Consider the following 18056-nt stretch of genomic DNA (forward strand, 5'->3'; position numbering starts at 1 on the left):
AACCCCAGCAGAACTCAGTTCTCAGAGCAAACCTTTCAAGAGACAACATCAGTGTCAGGACTGATTTTTTAGGGCTTGCACTTCTTTGCATGTCTTTTTCAGTCTTTCAGGTAAGGAATTCACAGATCATAGCTGGCCAGATGCAGATTACTTTTTTCTTCCAAAGGAACAGTGACATTTTTCTACAACAAAGTAACCTGCTCGGTTGATGTGGGGCGAGCAGCAGACATTGTCTACCTGGGTTTCTCCAAGGCTTTCGATACAGTTCCCCACAGCCTCCTCCTAGGGAAACTGATGCATTATAATCTAGATAAGTCGTCTGTGTGGTGGGTGGGGAACTGGGTGACAGGCTGCACCCAGAGGGTGATGATAAATAGCTCCTTTTCAAACTGGCAACCTGTCACAAGTGGGGACCCCCAGGGATTGATATTGAGCCCAGTGCTGTTTAGTATCCTCATAGGTGATCTGGATGGTGGGATCAAGTGTACCCTGATGAAGTTTGCTCATGATACCAAACTGAGTGGGGAAGTGGACACTTTGGAAGGGAGAGCCACCCTTCAGGAAGACATGGACAGGCTGGAAGAGTGGGCTAACAAGAACCTTATGAAGTTCAGCAAGGACAAGTGTGAGGTCTTGCACTTGGGAAAACATAATCCAAGAGTGCAGCACAGGCTAGGATCTACCTGGCTGGGGAGCAGCTCTGTGGAAAGGGACCTGGGGGTCCTGGTGGACAACAAGCTCAATATGAGTGAACAGTGAGCTGCTGCGGCAAAGAAAGTCAACAGGATGCTCGGTTGCGTTAACAAGGGTACCACCAGCAGAGGTAAAGAAGTCATTACCCCACTCTGCTCAGCGCTTGTCAGGCCACACCTGGAACACTGTGTCCAGTTTTGGTCCCCACTAAGCAAAAAAGATGTGGACAGGCTGGAGAGGGTCCAGAGAAGGGCCACAAAGATGATCAAAGGACTGGGAAGCCTGCCTTTCAGAGGAAAGGCTGAGAGAACTGGGTTTGTTCAGCCTTGAGAAAAGCAAGTTTTGGGGAGACCTTATCACCATGTTCCAGTATTTAAAGGGTGGCTACAAATAAGATGCAGACTCCCTTTTTACAAGGAGTCACATGCAAAAGATGAGGGGTAATGGGTACAAGTTACTCCTGGGGAGATTCCGATTGGACACAAGAGGAAAATTTTTCACAATGAGAACAATCGGCCATTGGAATAATCTCCCCAGGGAAGTGGTGGATTCCCCAACATCGGACACTTTTAAGATTCAGGTGGACAGGGTGCTGGGCCATCTTGTCTAGACCGTGCTTTTGCAAAGAAAAGTTGGACCAGATATCCTTGAGGACATTGTCAACATTTTACTTAAGTGCTTAAGTACAAAAGTCCAAATATGCTTTCCAGTCCCCAGAACTGAAAGTCCTTTGCTAACGTCACAAGATGGTGCAGAAGATCAAGTTTTATAACCCTATTTTTTTCCAGTCTTTCAAGCTGCATATTCTCAAAAAGCCTTTTAACTTGGTTCAGTCACTCTATAACATATTGCTTTATGCTGAGAAGATATATAGGATGACATAGTTGCAATACTCTCCACTGAGCATTCAAATTTAAATCGCCTGTTAAATATACTAGAGAATCAATTCCTTAAATCAGCAGCTCACTTTAACTGTGCTGAACTTCTTGCCAGTGTTCTGACTAATGTTAAATGGAAGCTAAAATAGCCAGCAAACTAACCAGAGAAAAACTTGTGCAGGCATAAGAAGAGCTGAATTCTTCTTTTTGTTAATACAACATACATGAAATGGGGGCACAAGTCCTGTTAGAGTTTTGGGTGGAACAACAAGCAATAGTATTCTTCTGTTGCAGAACAATTCTGCTTTATGTTAGGAGTCTGATATACAAATATCAGGGTAAAACAGAAACCAAACACAGAAATATTTCCAAGTAACGTTCCTTTACTGTGTCTGCTGCATCTCTCAGGAAAACGGTCTCTCAATGCCAGCTCTTACCTAATCATCATTCTTCTCTTACTCCTTATGCCTCTTAAAAACCCCAGTGCCTAATTCTCTTTAAGAAGGAACCCCTAACTGCCTTTCTGACTGCTCAGAGAGATACTTGAATTCATCTAAGCTATTTGAGCAGCTCCCTCAGGGCTAGCTAAAGTGCATTAGTAAAACAAATTAATTCATGTAAGATGTTTGCTTTAAGAGATGCTCACCATAGCTGTTGAATGTAAAAAACCAGTATTGTACTCAGAAGCATCATTCACACCTACAACATGGTTACTTGGTGTGGGAAGACCTGTGTAACATCTCAAAATACTTGGAAACCAATAGGGCTGGGAACCTGTACTGATATAGGTTAAGTCAGGCTTTAGAAGGGCAACCAAGCTGGTGAGGGGCCTGGAGCACAAGTCTTATGAGGAGGCGCTGAGGGAACTGGGGTTTTTTAGTCTGGAGAAAAAGAGGCTGAGGGTAGACCTTATAGCTCTCTACAACTACCTGAAAGGAGGTTGTAGTGAGGTGGGTGCTGGTCTCTTCTGTCAGGTGGCTGGAGATAGGACAAGAAGAAATGGCCTCAAGTTGTGGCAGGGGAGGTTTAGATTGGATATTAGGAAAAATTTCTTTACTGAAAGGTTTGTCAGGTATTGGAACAGGCTGCCCAGGGAAGTGGTTGAGTTACCGTCCCTGGAGGTATTCAAAAAGCACGTAGACATGGCACTTCAGGACATGGTTTAGTGGGTACGATTGATGGTTGGACTTGATGATCTTGAAGGTCTTTTCCAACCTAAATGATTCTATGATTAAGTCTCTGCAGAGCACACAACAGAAAGGACAGGAGATTGTCTACAGGTGAAGAGCATAAGGAAATAAATACCTAATCTGAGGCCAGCCCAGTTTCTTATCACCATGGTCCCCTCTGCCTAGTGGTACTGCTCAGCTTGTGAGAAATGTGAGTTGTTCTTCTCCTGCCAGGTTGGGATGTATTTATTGATCTAGTACTAACTAACTTCAACAAACACAAGTCTATACTTCATGGTAAGCTTAAGGGTTTTCCTGAAGAGGGAATTAATACTGCATCTGAATTTGGAACTAGAATACAAGTTTTATATAAAGATTTATCTAAAAGTGGAGGCATTTGTCATTCAAAACTAAAGTAGGATTTGTTGGCTGAAACAAAATTATTCTTATGAAAACATAAAATAATAATTTTGTCTTCATTACATGTGTAAAACAGATCAAAACTTGGGCTTTTTGTGGTCTCATATATAGCTAATCTTCATTCCCTCACCGGTCTGTAGGGGACTCAGCAGTGTTGTATTTTAACACATCTAGTATAATTTTGAGCTAGAAAAGCATAAACATGCACAGATTTTTCTCTAAAATGCATGTGAAAACCATCCTACTTGCATGAGCCTCCTGTGTGGCAACACAGAGACAGCTGCAGGGATGATCTATCTGCTTCCACCTCATAAACCCATTCTTGGTTTGAAAAACAAATTAAAGGATTCATTTCAAAGCAAATTCTTGCAATGTCCTTATTAAGAAGGCATTCCCACAATGCCTTTAAAAATAGATGCCATTTAAAAAAATTGTTAGAACTTTTTAAAATTATCGTTAGAACTTTTTAAAAATTATCATGCATTTTTCTTTTTTGCATTCAGATTTACTATAAAACATGAAGTTATTGAACTTTGGAGGGAAATTAAGCATTTAGTTTTCTGCTTAGTTTAGTAATTCATACTGGTGAAAAGTACCCTAAACGTTCCTAAGTGCTCTGTTTACTTTTACTTTTCTTTTTTTAAGGCAGGTCTTTAAATGCTTTTAATTAGTCACTTGGGGAGCTTATACCTACCACACAGAGCTTAATGATTTGTCTAGATTTGTGGGTCTGTCAACAAGCAGTCCACTGTGAGCTATAAACTAGATCAGTTCACTTCATCTAAGTAAGAGTAATGCATTTTTCGCATCTACCCCAACTATATTAAGTACAGTTCTATAAAGTACAGCTACCTAAATCTCTTTTCTGCGGTTCTACAGCTAGAGTAGAACATCACATATTCTATATTTCGCTAATTTGAAACACATATTAGCTTCCCAAATTACAATTTCTACTATGTAGATAACGCCTATATCTAGAGGCAGTGTATCAGACACTAACTTCCCAAGAGGCATAGTAGCCAGCATTACTGGTGCCAGTTTTGTAGACACTGAGAAGTGCCAGAGGAAGTTTCGTATCATTTAGCAGGTTCTTGCATAAATCAGAGAAAAAAGGAAAAGATCTGTGTTCATATTTTCCTACTTCCTTGCCCAATCCTACACAGTTCCTCTGTGCTGCAGAAATACAAAGGAACTTCCCTAGCTTTACCTGTCTGAAGAACTCCTCTAGCAGAGACATGGTCCAGCGATGATGGAGATCCCAGGCCTTGGCTGGATGACTGATATCTGCTGTATGCAACAACAGTGATAAGGCTTTCGGCTTGTCAATTCTGAAAACCCAAAGGATCAAACAAATTAATTGTCTGCTCTTGCAGTGGAGAATGACAAAAATTTCACCTAAGCAGGGAAATGAGATTATTAGAATCTTTGGCCAGAATATTAATGGAGTGATTTCTGTGTTGACAAAATCAGACAGCTATGAAAGATTGTCTAATTTCTCCAAAATACACCATTCCTGTTGCAAAAGAGACATTAAGAAGTGCAAAAAGAAACTTTGCTCAGCCTTGCTGAGCTCCTTTCCAGGATTGCCTGTCTGCACAAGCAGGCTTGAAGAGCTGCTGTGTTCCCCATTTCAGCTGGGCTGCATTTTATGCAGCTCAGAAAAGAAGTTGGTCCCTACCATCTTACTGTAGTAAACAGTTAGGATCTGATCTCAGGGGCACTGATGAGTCTACACAGTAACTGATAAATGTTTCCCTGCTAGAAAACTAGTGTGAGGTCAGAAGGGGATCCTTGCAACTGGTTCCACAGAACAAAAAAGGCTGCCTATTTCTTAAAACCATAACCTGAGAGGCTAGCCCAAGAACCCAGTAAATAATGCTTCCTGGGATGGGTAGTCTCATTTTTTAATTCCAGCTTTTGACTGTCTGAAATAGCTGGAAGAGTTGTAGCTTCTGAGAGGACCAAGTGGCTGGCTACCCTCTGGTCTGATACAGGTATAATTCTGGGAGGCTCTGGACAGACCTGTGTCCAGGGTGAAAAAATGACCATAACTCAGAGCTTTCTGGGGTATGAAAGGAATTTTATGGGGAAGAGCTGTGGACAAAATATGACAGCTCCCAGTGGTGTATTGGGAAGAAGAAAAGGCCTTTCCCATTCTGCTCCATGTGTTATTTTCGAGTCCTTCCCTCAGAGGATCTCAAGTTGTTTTCATCTGTCCTCTGGCTATGGAGCAGGCCCCTTGCAGAGGTGGCAGCTGATACCATCTGCAGAAGGGCAATGCGTAAGTTGTGTTCTGCAGATCCTATAACCCTGAGTCATACTCAAGCTGTAGAGGTCACTCAGCTGGATCATGTCCTTGATGTTACCCTGATATGCAAAGGGAAATGCCCAGGGAGGCTTATCCCAACACGGGACCTTTGCAAGCTTTGGTCCACCAGTACAGAATAGAGTTGTGTGTATACGGGGGTGCCAGTCCACTCCTAAGTGAATTCATTCAAAATTCAACAGCAGAAAGAGAATTTATGTGGACATCAAAGAGAATGAGGGCCTCTGGAGAGGTGCTTTTGAAGTCAAACACAATGGCAAAGCACCAGCTGAAATGCAGACCCTCACTGCACAGTGTTGTGAAGTGACTCACCCTTCTGGCTGCTGCAAAGCATTCTTCATGGCTTTGATTTGCTGGAAGTGACAGGACATATCGGTGGCCAACACCATCTCAATCACTAGAGCTCTGAATTCCCTTTTAGATGGCATCACGATGAGAGGAGCAAGGAAAGAGAAACACAAAAACCAGCATCAGACACACTCCAATTTCTTTTGTTGTCTATCTGTAAATTATGGACAGTACTTCTGCCTTTGTATGTCACTCTTTCCATTACCCCTCTTTCAGGGATGGGGAAAAGGATGAATGATTTTCTACACAAACACAGGAGTGGGAGGGCTGCACGTTAAGCCAGGTGGCTAATCTTTGCCAAGAGAAATCCTAGATGTTTTTTGAAGACCATGTTAGTATTAGTACTCCTTTTTCAATTAAGCACAAACCTCTTAAATGGATTTCTTTTATAGGGCATTCTTAGAAGGAAGTAAAAAGACTGTTTAAAGCCTCAGCATGAATCAGGTGAACTTTTGAACCTGAATCTCTATCCAATTGACTAAAACTGGTTGATACCTATGTTGAAAGTTTAGTCATATTATTAAAGGAAAAACAGTATGTTAAAAAAAACCTCCTAGATGCATATATGCAGTCAAGACCTTTGAGAACCTGCATTACTTCGCTGATATTCATTCAAACTATTCCTGTATGAATTTTTGTTAAGCAAACTTCTTTAGGATCCCGTTTCAATTCATTTGCAGATAATATGGATGTCCTAGACATTTTAAAATATCACAACATTCTGATCTAGCACACAATACAAATTTATTTTCTCTTTCTCTCAGTTCAGCTATTCACAGGTTAACAGAAGAAGAACAGCCCAAGGTTAGCATACCAGCTCATGATTTGGGAGATTCAAAAATGGGTCAGCTTTCATTTAAAAATAAAAGTTACCATTCTTCTTTTCATGAATGTTTCATGAAGGACATGGTCTATTTTCAGCATGCCTCTCTTGCCTCTGGTGGCTGTGCTCAAGTTCCAGCCCCAGGCCACCACTGTGTAGAGACACAAGACTGCTGTGCTTACCCCAGCCCACGGGTGACACATAATGAGTCCCCCTACCAGGAGTTCTGCACGCACGTTAAGATGCATCAACTGGCCTCGCTCTTACCCCAGTGCACCCACCTCCTCCACCCCACCATTATGTACAATCAGTTGCATAGCCAACAGCATTCAAGATGATGATATGGTGGCTGAAAACAAACTTATTTTAAATTATTTTGAATCTTTTTTTTCACCAGTCCTGGTCAGTTCCCTGGTCTGGTTCATTCCCAGCAGCACAAACCTCTCTGTCAATACAAGCAAGAGATGCAGAGAACATGAATTTATAGCAATGAACTTTTAAAAGAAGAGGGTGTGATTATGCTGTGGCAATCAAGGGACCGTATGCACAAAAGGTTGCTCCGGAGCGCAAGCCAGTTCAGCCGGCTTTGCTGTAGAGTCTGGATAGAGAGCAGCATCTCCAGGGCATGGCTCTCGTCATCCTCAGGTAAGTGGAATGAATTGTCCTTCGGAGGTACTGCCTTGCTCCCGTAAGTAAGAAGAAAGCTTAGACAATTTGCTTCTTCACATGAGGTGAAATGAATTCCAACAAAAGTGAGTTGGCACAATCACCCAGCAGATCTGTGGCAGAGTGAAAAATGGAGCTTGGGTTTCTCATTTGTCCTCTTTTAGATCACTGTTTGTGGCAACAAAAATACAGTCACATGAAAGTGGTCGCTACTGAGAACTCTGTTATGGCTCTGCTAGGGCTTTAGAATGGGTTTTCTTGCAGGTCCCCTCAGTGAAGATCCCTTGTGGACTCACAGTCTTTTTTACAGACCTGGCTGTGCTGCTTGGCTGACTAATTAGGGATTTTAATATTTCCCTTTACACTTCCAGATGTTTTCTCTCATGGTAGAATATGCATTTCCCTAAGAGCAGAGGCCAGGAGCCAAGCAGTCATCACATTCTCACACCTATAACCTACCACTGAGAAAAAGTTACAAGTTACCAAATTTGAAAAGAAATTCGAAGCTAACTTGCCCATGCCTTTTACTAATCCCTGCAGAATTAGGGAAAGGAACAATTAGGTGGAGACAGCAGGTTGTCAGGGAACAGGGTCAGGAAAAGCAACTGGAGAAGAGGGAAACCTGAAGTGAATTGCATGGCTTAGTACTGTCATATGCTGAATAATAACTCATCCTGTGGCCAATGTCACAGCTTTGATTCTTTTTTTTTTCCTAGCCAACGTCCTGCAGGTGATTCACATGGAAACATGGTATCTGGCACAGTCCCACCAGCAAGCACAGTTTGACGGTATCTTTACTACTCATTGCTGAGACAGACTCTGGCTGACTTTACATCTAAATACTTCCAAGACTTGCATTGATCCATCTGGCAAAGACCTTCATTTCCTCTTTACCATCATTACTTCATGGTTTTACCTTCCTTGTCTCAGAGAACATCACATCATTTTGTTGGACACTTTGTTAGACGTGCCTTTGCTCCATATCAGTGTCCACCTTAGACCTGTATCCTAGTGAAGGACTCACATGCCCTTGCACTCATGGGAAAGGGACAGGAAAAAGGCCACTTTATCCCTATGCTAGGAACCAACCTTAACATCTCCTGAGGTGAGCTATTTTGCTCATTTTGTCCAGTTGAAGTCTCAGTACTTTACTCTTATGGAAATGAATAGGAAAAATACTACATTCAAGGAAACATTTTCAATGGCTGATCCTCACTAAGGGTGTAACAGTCAGAATACACATGTGCCCACCCTGAGCGCATAGAAACAAACTTTTACAAGAAAAGGCTGTGACTATGCAACCATGCACACTCTATTATGTACAAAAGAAGGCTCTGACCAAATTTGTCTTCAGTCAAAAAACATGCAAGGTTTCTCACCACAATCTCGAAAGGAGTAACACTGATTGACAAAGAGGGCTCAGAACTAATTGAGGGACGAACCCCAAGCAGCTTTACTGACAAAGTCAGTATTACATTAAAGGTTACTTCCCAAAGCTGTACTCCAATACAGTGTTAAGGAGCTACACATGTTCCAGATGCCTTTTTAATCCTGTACTTGACGGTAAAGGCCTCGCGCTAAACATACTCTGTTTCAATAAACTGCATGGAAATTATTAACAATGAAATTCAGTGCCAGAAAAGACATCTGCAACAGTATCTTGGAAAGCATCTGTTCACTTTGCTGTCACTTTATTGTCTTAATTCACTGTGATCTGGTTTTGGTACAGGTTCTTCATTTACTTGTTGATGACTTGCACAAATGGGATGCACAAAATGAGGCAACTCAACCGATTTTCACATATTTCATAAGCAACAGAGGTTTTTATAGATGGAGAAAAAAATGTAGGTTAAGTACTAGCAAGCATTCAACTCTGTTCTCCTTGACTGTAGCCCGAAAGATCTCTTTCAGTCTCATCTGCTTTCGTCACAAAACCTGTGCCCATTTATTTCCCAGCAGTAAAATGTAGCTCCAAGTTTCTACATTTCTTTCCTGAAAATATATTCCCTAACTAGATGACTGAATACCACAAAAGTGATAAAATCCACGTAGACATCTAGGATTGCAAAATACACTGACCATCAGAGTTTCTCTTACTAGTAGTGTGAAAAAAGGAGTGAGAGCTCAGCTCAGAAAGGCACTTAAGAACTTGCTTTCCAAAAGCCACTACTTGGACCTTTTGCCGAGAGAGATTTATCAGGTATGTCTACAAAATTAAAGTTCAATTTGGACACGCTTTAATAGTTTCCCAAAGCATCCTTCAATACTGACGGTCCTATTTTTGAGTGCCAGTCTGGGAACCTCTGGGCTTCTTGGTTTTCTTCTCAACACCTCAGATCCTGCTCAAGTCAGCTGATGTTGCCAGTGCTTCCCAAATGGTTGCCTATGGGATTTCAAACTGGCAGTCAAAAGCAAAAGCACACAAAACCCACAATGTTTTGGCATTAGAGCACATCCAGACAATGGCCTTTATCCAGCAGCTGCTGCTTGATCAGCAGCTACAAAATAATAAAGCCCTACTTGAGAGAGAACAAAGCAGCAATCCAAGCCACTCCACATTTTTGCTCAGGCAGTTACAGTATTTCTTAGAGAGATGGGTTGATCTTTAAAACTTTGGGTCTAAGCATATTGCCTCAACAGAACACACGTTGACACTACAGCAGCAATGAGAAATATCTGAAGCTAGCTTCAATCCAAGCAAAAACAGTTTAAAGTCCCAAAGCAGACCATTTTCCTAAAGACACTATCTATGCAATGAAGCCTACTCAACTAGATGTTCCACTGTTCCTTGCAGACAGTGGCTCTAAGGCTGCTGTTTCTGTTCCGTTAGTTCCTTGCATTTCCCCTGCCAACGTAACAGGAAGCAGTAATTTGCTGCCACTATTTGACAAGGCATTACCAGCTGTAGCTAAAAAAATAAATTCGATTTTTAACACCTCAATGTATATATATTTTTTTTTTTTAAGTTCCTGCTTGCTGCCCACGATGAGACTACTTTCTATATTCGGGGATAGAATTTCTCAGGCCACTCCTCCACATTGATTGAAATCAGCCACCTAAGTACCTGAGTTTTATTCCTAGTGTTCAGCTATAGGATCACATGACTGTCCACAAGTCAAAATAAATAGGAAATTCAGGCTAAACAGATTAGCAAGCAGCGCCTTCACTGACCAGCTTGCTAGAAGCCAGGCCCCGGAGAAGGGCTCATTTCCCCACGTTTATATAAAAAGAAGAGGAACTGACTGCTCAGCACTGTATCACATTTAAGTGTATGCAGGAGGCACTGTGTGTCGCGTAAGACCCCACAAGTTGCTTCCCCTCCCATGAGAGAGACCGTGGGGCAAAAGTCTTCCTGTCCAGCGCACTGGGCTATTTTTAAAGTACCACCCCTTGGAGTTCAAAAACCCCATAAAAACAGAAAGCCCTCATCAGTTTGAACTGTCTGCTATTAGCAAGCAAATCATGGGCCGATTTTGGCACATAAATCATATGCTGCAGGAGGCTTATTTTAAATTACAGCTTCTTACATCACCTTGGCATATATAGTACACTGATTTATGCTCCTTGGACTGGATTCTTTTTTGCATTAAGTCCCATTTACCATTTCCAGGCAGGGAGTAGCAAAATGGATACAGGTTATGCTTCTGCTTTAGGATCAACAAACAGCGGGCTAGCTCGATGCTCACTTACAAATGCATGTGTCCAAAGGGTTCCTCTGTGACACTTAGAAACTAGATGGGAGTCAATTTGTATATTATAATCCATTGTCATGCAGTCTAGCCTCACTACCAGAGGTGAAAACCAAAAGCAGAAATAAGCAAGACAAACACCTTTTAAAGCTCTTTTTCTTGCAGCAATAGAAATACTAATATGTAACACACAAGAATGCATATTGCCGTTCAAACAAGGTAACAGTCTATGGTGATGCTGCAATGTTCCTAGGCAGCCACCGCATTCATTTTTACCTCCAGTCATCCTTTGAGAGATTAGATAAAATATTCATCTCTTCATCATCTTGCAAAAGACGATACGCCGCACTAACGTGGTGATTTTCAAGCACAGATCGGTCATTATAGAGAATGGCTGAGTCTGACCTAGCATTTAAAAGAAAACATAGGAAAGGTGATGTTTCTGCCCTCTCTAAAGAGTCTCACATTCAGAAGTTTTCCGTTGATCAGCTGCAGAGTTTAGCTCTATAGCACAGATAGGAGCATTTTAAGAGCACTTGTAATACTTTGTTCATTGCTGCTATTCAGTAAAAGAAAACTAAAGATCAAAATTCACTGCAGAATCTATTTCATCAGCTGAGACTCACCTAGTCTCCTTGTTACATACTGAAAAAAACTGCTGAGCTGTGAGAGGTACGTAAATTTGGAGTTGAATCACGAGACTCTTTTCCAGCTCTTGTGGATGTTGCTCTCATATTAAACCCTGACTGTACCCAAGGAAGCCATTGCAAGATGTGTCCCAGTATTGTTTCCAGAACGGCAAACTGGCTGTAAGCAAGACAGAACTGCTTTCTGTCATCTGTGTGCTAGACTATGCTCTCTGGAAGGGCAACTGCCAGTGGGATAGAGTAAGACCAAAGGTACTTCATGCCTTATTTTAAGCTCCAGGGCGTAGATCTGAGATTGATGAATGGCTAAACTGCTCTGAAGACAAAGGTCTTGCTGGAAGCTAATGGCGACAGAGGGCGAGTATGATTTGTTGCAGTCCCTGCTCAGTTCTGCTTCCCAGAGAGCAGTGTCTATTTTTCGCCCCTGACACTTCACACCCTCTGATGTTCAGTCTCATAGAAATTAAATTGCAACTGTCCTTCCTTGAATTCTTCTGCAAGTATTTGGGAAATACAGCGGATCTCTAATTCTTGCATGCATGAAGCCGTAAGAAGTGGAGTGTGGCTTGGCCCAGAACAGAGGCAGAAACTTCTATGTTCCCAAGCTTTGCTGAGCACATGTGTGATTTATCCTAGCAACCTTTATGTATCTGTGATACACAGCGTGATTCAGCTAACATACTCCAGACATAGAATTTAGGCTGAGATGCAATGCATCTTACAAATGCCCAAGTGTGCAGTGTCAGCTGAGGACATCTAGACATTTCGTCATTGCCACCAGTACGCTCCCATCGTCAAAATAATACACAGACATTAGATGCCCAATTATCCCTGCAACTAGAGACTTCATAGTCTTTGCACCCTTCTGAATTTTGCTGCCATCCTCATCTTCTCCTTCTCTCTTCCACCAACCCAAAAGCCTTATAGAAGATTCTGAGTTCAAAAAATACACCGGTCCAGTCTAGCTTGTGATCAGCTAATTACTGTCCAGCAATTTACAAAGCTTTAAAAAATGGCATCCCTGAAGAGGTAATGGTAAACGTATCCCCTTGCTGCAGGTGTGGTTTTCCACTCAAGTAAAAATAGTATGCGTAGTGTTGGTGTTCTCTGGTGAATACAGACATTGCTGAAATCTTGACGTATGCAGTTAATGCTTGATTCTTCAAAGTCAACAAGGAGACAAAACGGTTGAATTAGTGTATCTCCGCCAAAACTAGACCTTCATCAAAATACATCACTCTGTACTGCAATTTGTCTTTGGCAACTTTACACAGAAATATTTGGGGACCTTCCTTTTTCCCCGGTTATTAACACGAAACAACGCTCAGGAAGCTAGAATACACGCATTCCATTGTAAATGCTCGAGCGAAAGAAAATTACATGCAACCTAAGGAGGTGAACTTTCCTCCTGTAACACTTGAAAGCAAAAGCTCCTGCACTTTTCTAGGTGGTTGTGCTGTTACTCTCCAAAGTGTACTCTCCCCCTCCATTTCCCAACCCTTCATCATGACTTACAGTGGCCTTACCGTGTCTGGATGTGAAAGTTGTTGGTGGTTCCGGTGTGTTCATAGTCATGGATGGCAGCTGCAAAGATCATAGCGAAGATCTCCAGCTCTGTCAGCCAGTGCTGAAAAGAGATTACAGGGCAATCAGAGAAGCTGTCATTTGCCCAGGCATTAAGGCTTTTGTCTTTTAAGGCAAGTTAGCCCCTGCTGACCGTCAACGCTGCATGCACATCATTGCCTTTCCCCTGCAGCCTGCCAGCTGTTTTAAAGCAAACTTCTCTGGTTGATACAAAAAAGCCAAACCAGTGCTCTTCCTGAAGCTTCAGCTAAATAAACTGAACTTCAGCAAAATGGTTTCAGGAGCTAATAAGGCTTAAGGCAGAGCAAGGGGAAGTATGTGCCCTTCTTAAAGAGCAACGTGTGAGAAAGAGAGGGAGGGAAACCTCCAGAAAATCAAGCTTCTTCAAGTGGAACTTGATGATACATGGGCAGGTATGCACATACCACCAGGGTGTGTATTTTCAGCTCAGTTGACCTGGGTAGCAGAGCCTCAAATACAGAAGAATGTCACTACTTTCCAGGAACTGAAAGTCTTCATCAATCACAATCATGAGGAGAACAGGGAACACAACCTCACCAGATGTACGTTTTGTTATTTATTTATCGTTTCTAGAAACATTTGAGAAAGCCCTGATGTTTTGTTTTCCTGATTGCCTAGTCGAAGCCTTACTCTTCAATGCTTAAGTCACTTTTGACTTACATTTCTAAATGACTCAGATGCTTCTCACCATTTGCCTCCAAGTCAATCAATCATTTTACGTCTGGTTTTCCACCGGTAGCACACAAGGAGTGCTATGAACATCAAGTGCATCAGAGACAAAGGCTCTAGATACAGCGCATGCTGTAAATATTTCTATGAAATGCTTAAATATATTACATTCAGAGAAAACCTTTCCCACAGCGGTTGCCAAATATTTTTGTAACAGCTCACTGTCAACCTGCAAACATTCTGACGGACATTCATGTATGAACTACCTTCTAATTCAAAGACCACTAAAGGCAGTATGGTTTCATAAATCTATTCTAGACATCTACTACATATAGCTCAGGGCTCACCACTGCTCTGTTAACCACGTGCAGGGGAAGCACAGATGACTGGGGGGCTCTGCACACAGTGACCTGTCCAGCTCTTCTCCTGCCTTTTGCAGCCATCTCTGCAGAACCAATGAAGAATGAAGCAAGTCTCAGTATTAAAGAACCTTACACTAAAGATGCAGTTTGAAACAATTGGCCAGGGATATTTTGCACAATGCCACTGACCATAATCAAGGTAGCTCTTGATTTTTTTGAGAGAGAGAGAGAGAGAGAGAGAGAAGGGTGAAGAGATGAAGAAGTGAGCAGACACAGAAACTAAACTATTTTCTCATTTGTACACAATTGGTCCAGGACAGGAATGGACAGCAGTGGTGCTGGAGAAACCTGTGATGATTCTGTTTCCAGGTATGACTTGTGAATAGGGAATGCTTTACAGCTGATGAAGAACACGATTTCAACTTTCAAGCAACCACTTCTGGCAGCTGCAATGGGGGAAAAAAGGAAGTAAGGTTTCCAGGCTACACGTCTAGATCTGGACTTCCCTTCCTCAACCGTGGTCTGCCATTTCCCAAAAGGAGGGAGTGCAAATGATAGAAAAAAATCAGGCACAAGTGCTCAGGAACAGGCAGAGCAAACCTACATTATGCATGCAGAACTACTATGCGACATGCCCAGCTAGTCTAATGCATCCACTACAGACATTCTGGGCATCATCTGACAAGTCCCACGCCAACCGGATCTTATGACCCAAGTCTTAAAACATCAGTAAGACAATGAGCTCTGTGCTTGAGGTCTCCTACCTCATCTCTTAAGACACATGCAGGAAAAGTGCTAACTTGTATGCCCTATCAAAACATCACTTGTTGAACAAGTTCGGGTAATGTAGGTTTTCATATAGGGTGTAATACACCTGAGGAGAGGTATTAAATATCATAACAGCATTTGAGGAAGACCACTCAGAATACAGACTGGGATTACAGTTGCAAACTGTGGGTAATAAATAAACAAACCAGTGTGGGTAGCACAAAGTCAAAACAGGCTTGTGAGTAACAGGAGGGAAAAAGCAGATAAGTAATGGGAACCTTTTAGTCCCTTTTTTCTGCTACAACCTTGCAAGGAAAAGCAAACAAGATGGCAAAGAGCCTGTAGAGAATGGATGCAATCTCAATCAAAGCAGCGATACTCCCTTTCACTAGGCTGTGATGGACTTCATCTTGAGAACAGAGAGCTAGTTTTAAATAACAAAGCCATCAAGAAGTATTGAGAAAGCAGCGGCACACCGTCTCAGGTGAAAAGAGGGAGGAAACGTGAATGTTTTTCATTTCTAAAGGGTTGGCAAAACCAATCCAGAACAAAACCTTCCAACTCTCTGTGATGATAGGGGGTGGGGGGTGGCGGGGGAAGAAGGCATGAAAGAACAAGTATTGGCTTCCAGAGCGGAAGCAAAAAAAGGATAATGAGGCATGATTGTCTTTCACAAACATACAATAAATATGAAGAATTAGCTACTAAGGCAAGTCACTGGCATATAAACAAAAGGATCGATGCATACGGAAAGAAAAAGGAAGAGGAAAGACCAGTGTTTCCAAATCTAACAAAACAAATGGATGCATTTCCAAGAAAATGACACAAAGCAAAGACAGCAAAAATTAGCCTGTTTCCTTCCCCAGAGTTAATGGTCTTTTATTTTATTCCAAAGGAGTTATCATTTTCAGAGCTCATGATCATCTGCTTATTAATCACAACAGTCTGGAGGAGAGGAGGTTCTCACTCCCCCTTGGTAGAAACCGAGGTGACAGAAGTCCTGCACTTCTGCAGTTTTACGGGTCTGCTGCAGGAAATATCCTCCTGTAATTCTTGACAGGATCAGAGAAAGAACTCTTAAGCTTTACCATTTGCACCTCTTTGTCTGGATTCACAAAGAAATCATATGGTAATTCCTAATAATGATAAAGATTAATCAGAAAATAATACCAAAGAAAGTAATAATCACGGCTGAACAACAGAGTTAAATAAAGGAAAGAAGGAAATGAGCAAAAAGTGTGTCAGCTCTTGGAAGTTGTTCCTACACATCATGCTTGTATACCGATCCTCTAAGAGATAAACATAAGAGTAATTCCAAATTCTCTTTCAACATTATGTCTGTGAGAGAACCCAAAACATTCCAGTTCATATGGTAAAGTATAACAAATTCATTCCCAGGCATCATCCTGAGGAAGACAATAACAGGAAAACTAAAGAGATTTCAGGCACTCAATATGATTAGAGGGAAAGAAGATCTTTTAAATGGAAAGAAAATAGAAGAAAAAAGAAGCCTGGAACAAAACTGGTGAGAGAGCTTGTAAATAACAGGGAGCATGACAAAGGCAAATGAACCATGGAAAGATAAACCAGACAACCCTTTCTTCCCTTTGAGACTAGAACAAATTACCACTATGCAGGCTATTTAAATTTGAAAAAAAATTACATTTTTCCACATTGCAAAGAACTAGTTAACAAGATAAATGAGGGGTTTTTTTCCATTTTCTTGTATGATTTTTTCAAAAGTCTTTGTCTTCATACCCGTGAAGAATTAAACCCATGGCCCCAACATGCCTTCTGAAACCAAAGTCTTGCGTTCCGGCATGTTCAAGTTCCTTGCCAAAATATTGTGAAAGTGATGAACTGAAAAACTATGTAGCTAGAGTAAGGATAAGGTACTGAAGCGAGAAATTCTGGAAATTGGAAAATGTCCCCTACCTTCCTTTACCATGTGTGAACATACTACGCATGTTAGAAGCTAGCACTGCTGTGAGCCGTAGGTTAGGATCGATGACCTCTAGAGCTCATTTTCAAACTACATTAATCTATGCACATTGAGATGGGTTGTACCCTGCAGGAGAGGTGGGGTGGAAACTAAAGGGGGGAAAATAAAAGGAAAAAAAGGAAGAAACAAAGTTAAAAAAAACATTCTAACAAGGGAAGCAAAGCTGAAATGTCACTGTTGGCACACGGTAAGCCCCTTGCTTCTGGTAGCACAAGAGTGGTTTCTTACAGTGCTACATCAGATCCTAAACCAGACGCCACGTATCACTTGGCTGTGGGAACAATCAGTGCTTGCGATTATTCCTGGGAAACAGCAGACACTTCACTGCAGCCTCTGGAGTGCAACTCCATCATAATGGACAGCATGGGAGACTTTGTGCATAGCTTATTGCAGTAAGAACGCAAAAGCAAAGGGCTCAGCTCAGGCAAATGAGTCACTGACTTCAGTCCCAGCATCTACATATGCTCACAAGCACACAAATACTAGTTTCCCTTTCATAGATGTAAATCTGGAATATGCACATTCGCTGACCTCTGCACATATTTCAGAACATTGTTTCCTCTGAACCAGAGAGGAAGAATACTTCAGAGACATTAACAAAGAAAGTATTTTAAGACTGAGGAGTTCTTCTTTGTCACTTCAAACAGCAGGCATCACAACAGCAGGTGACTTTGAAAGCATGTGGACACAGGTAATTTACTGGACATAGGTAATGCATGAGAGAAAATCTCAAAAGGCATACGCTAGAGGACGATAGGTTTGTGCATTTGTTGCCAGGTTGAGCTAAGGCTGAAACACATTACAGAGAGAATTGAGCATAGGTATTTTGCCATTTCTTGGTTTTGCTTCTCAGTCACATCGGAGCCTGGGACGCACACAGCTGTTACTTTTTGCTCCGACCTGCTTTAGCATTTTGTTTCTGCCATTGTCTCCTAAGTCTACACAACACATTATGGTGCTGCAGTCTGCATGCTGCATAGCAGCCCTGGCT

General features: G+C 41.8%; 1 protein-coding gene across 12 annotated transcripts in view; it reads right to left on the reverse strand.

Moving 5' to 3' along the window:
* PDE1C (phosphodiesterase 1C) overlaps positions 1–18056 on the reverse strand; it is a 347698-nt gene that overhangs the window by 61006 nt on the left and 268636 nt on the right. For all 12 annotated transcript variants that reach the window (XM_030007697.1, XM_030007696.1, XM_030007699.2 and 9 more), the window contains 4 exons: positions 13186–13286; positions 11289–11417; positions 5799–5900; positions 4368–4488 (listed from right to left, as the gene is read on the reverse strand). In XM_030007697.1, coding sequence (XP_029863557.1) covers positions 4368–4488; positions 5799–5900; positions 11289–11417; positions 13186–13286 — 453 coding nt within the window. The remainder of the gene's footprint in view (positions 1–4367; positions 4489–5798; positions 5901–11288; positions 11418–13185; positions 13287–18056) is intronic.

The sequence above is a fragment of the Aquila chrysaetos genome, chromosome 3 (assembly GCF_900496995.4).
Source record: "Aquila chrysaetos chrysaetos chromosome 3, bAquChr1.4, whole genome shotgun sequence".
NCBI lineage: Eukaryota > Metazoa > Chordata > Aves > Accipitriformes > Accipitridae > Aquila > Aquila chrysaetos.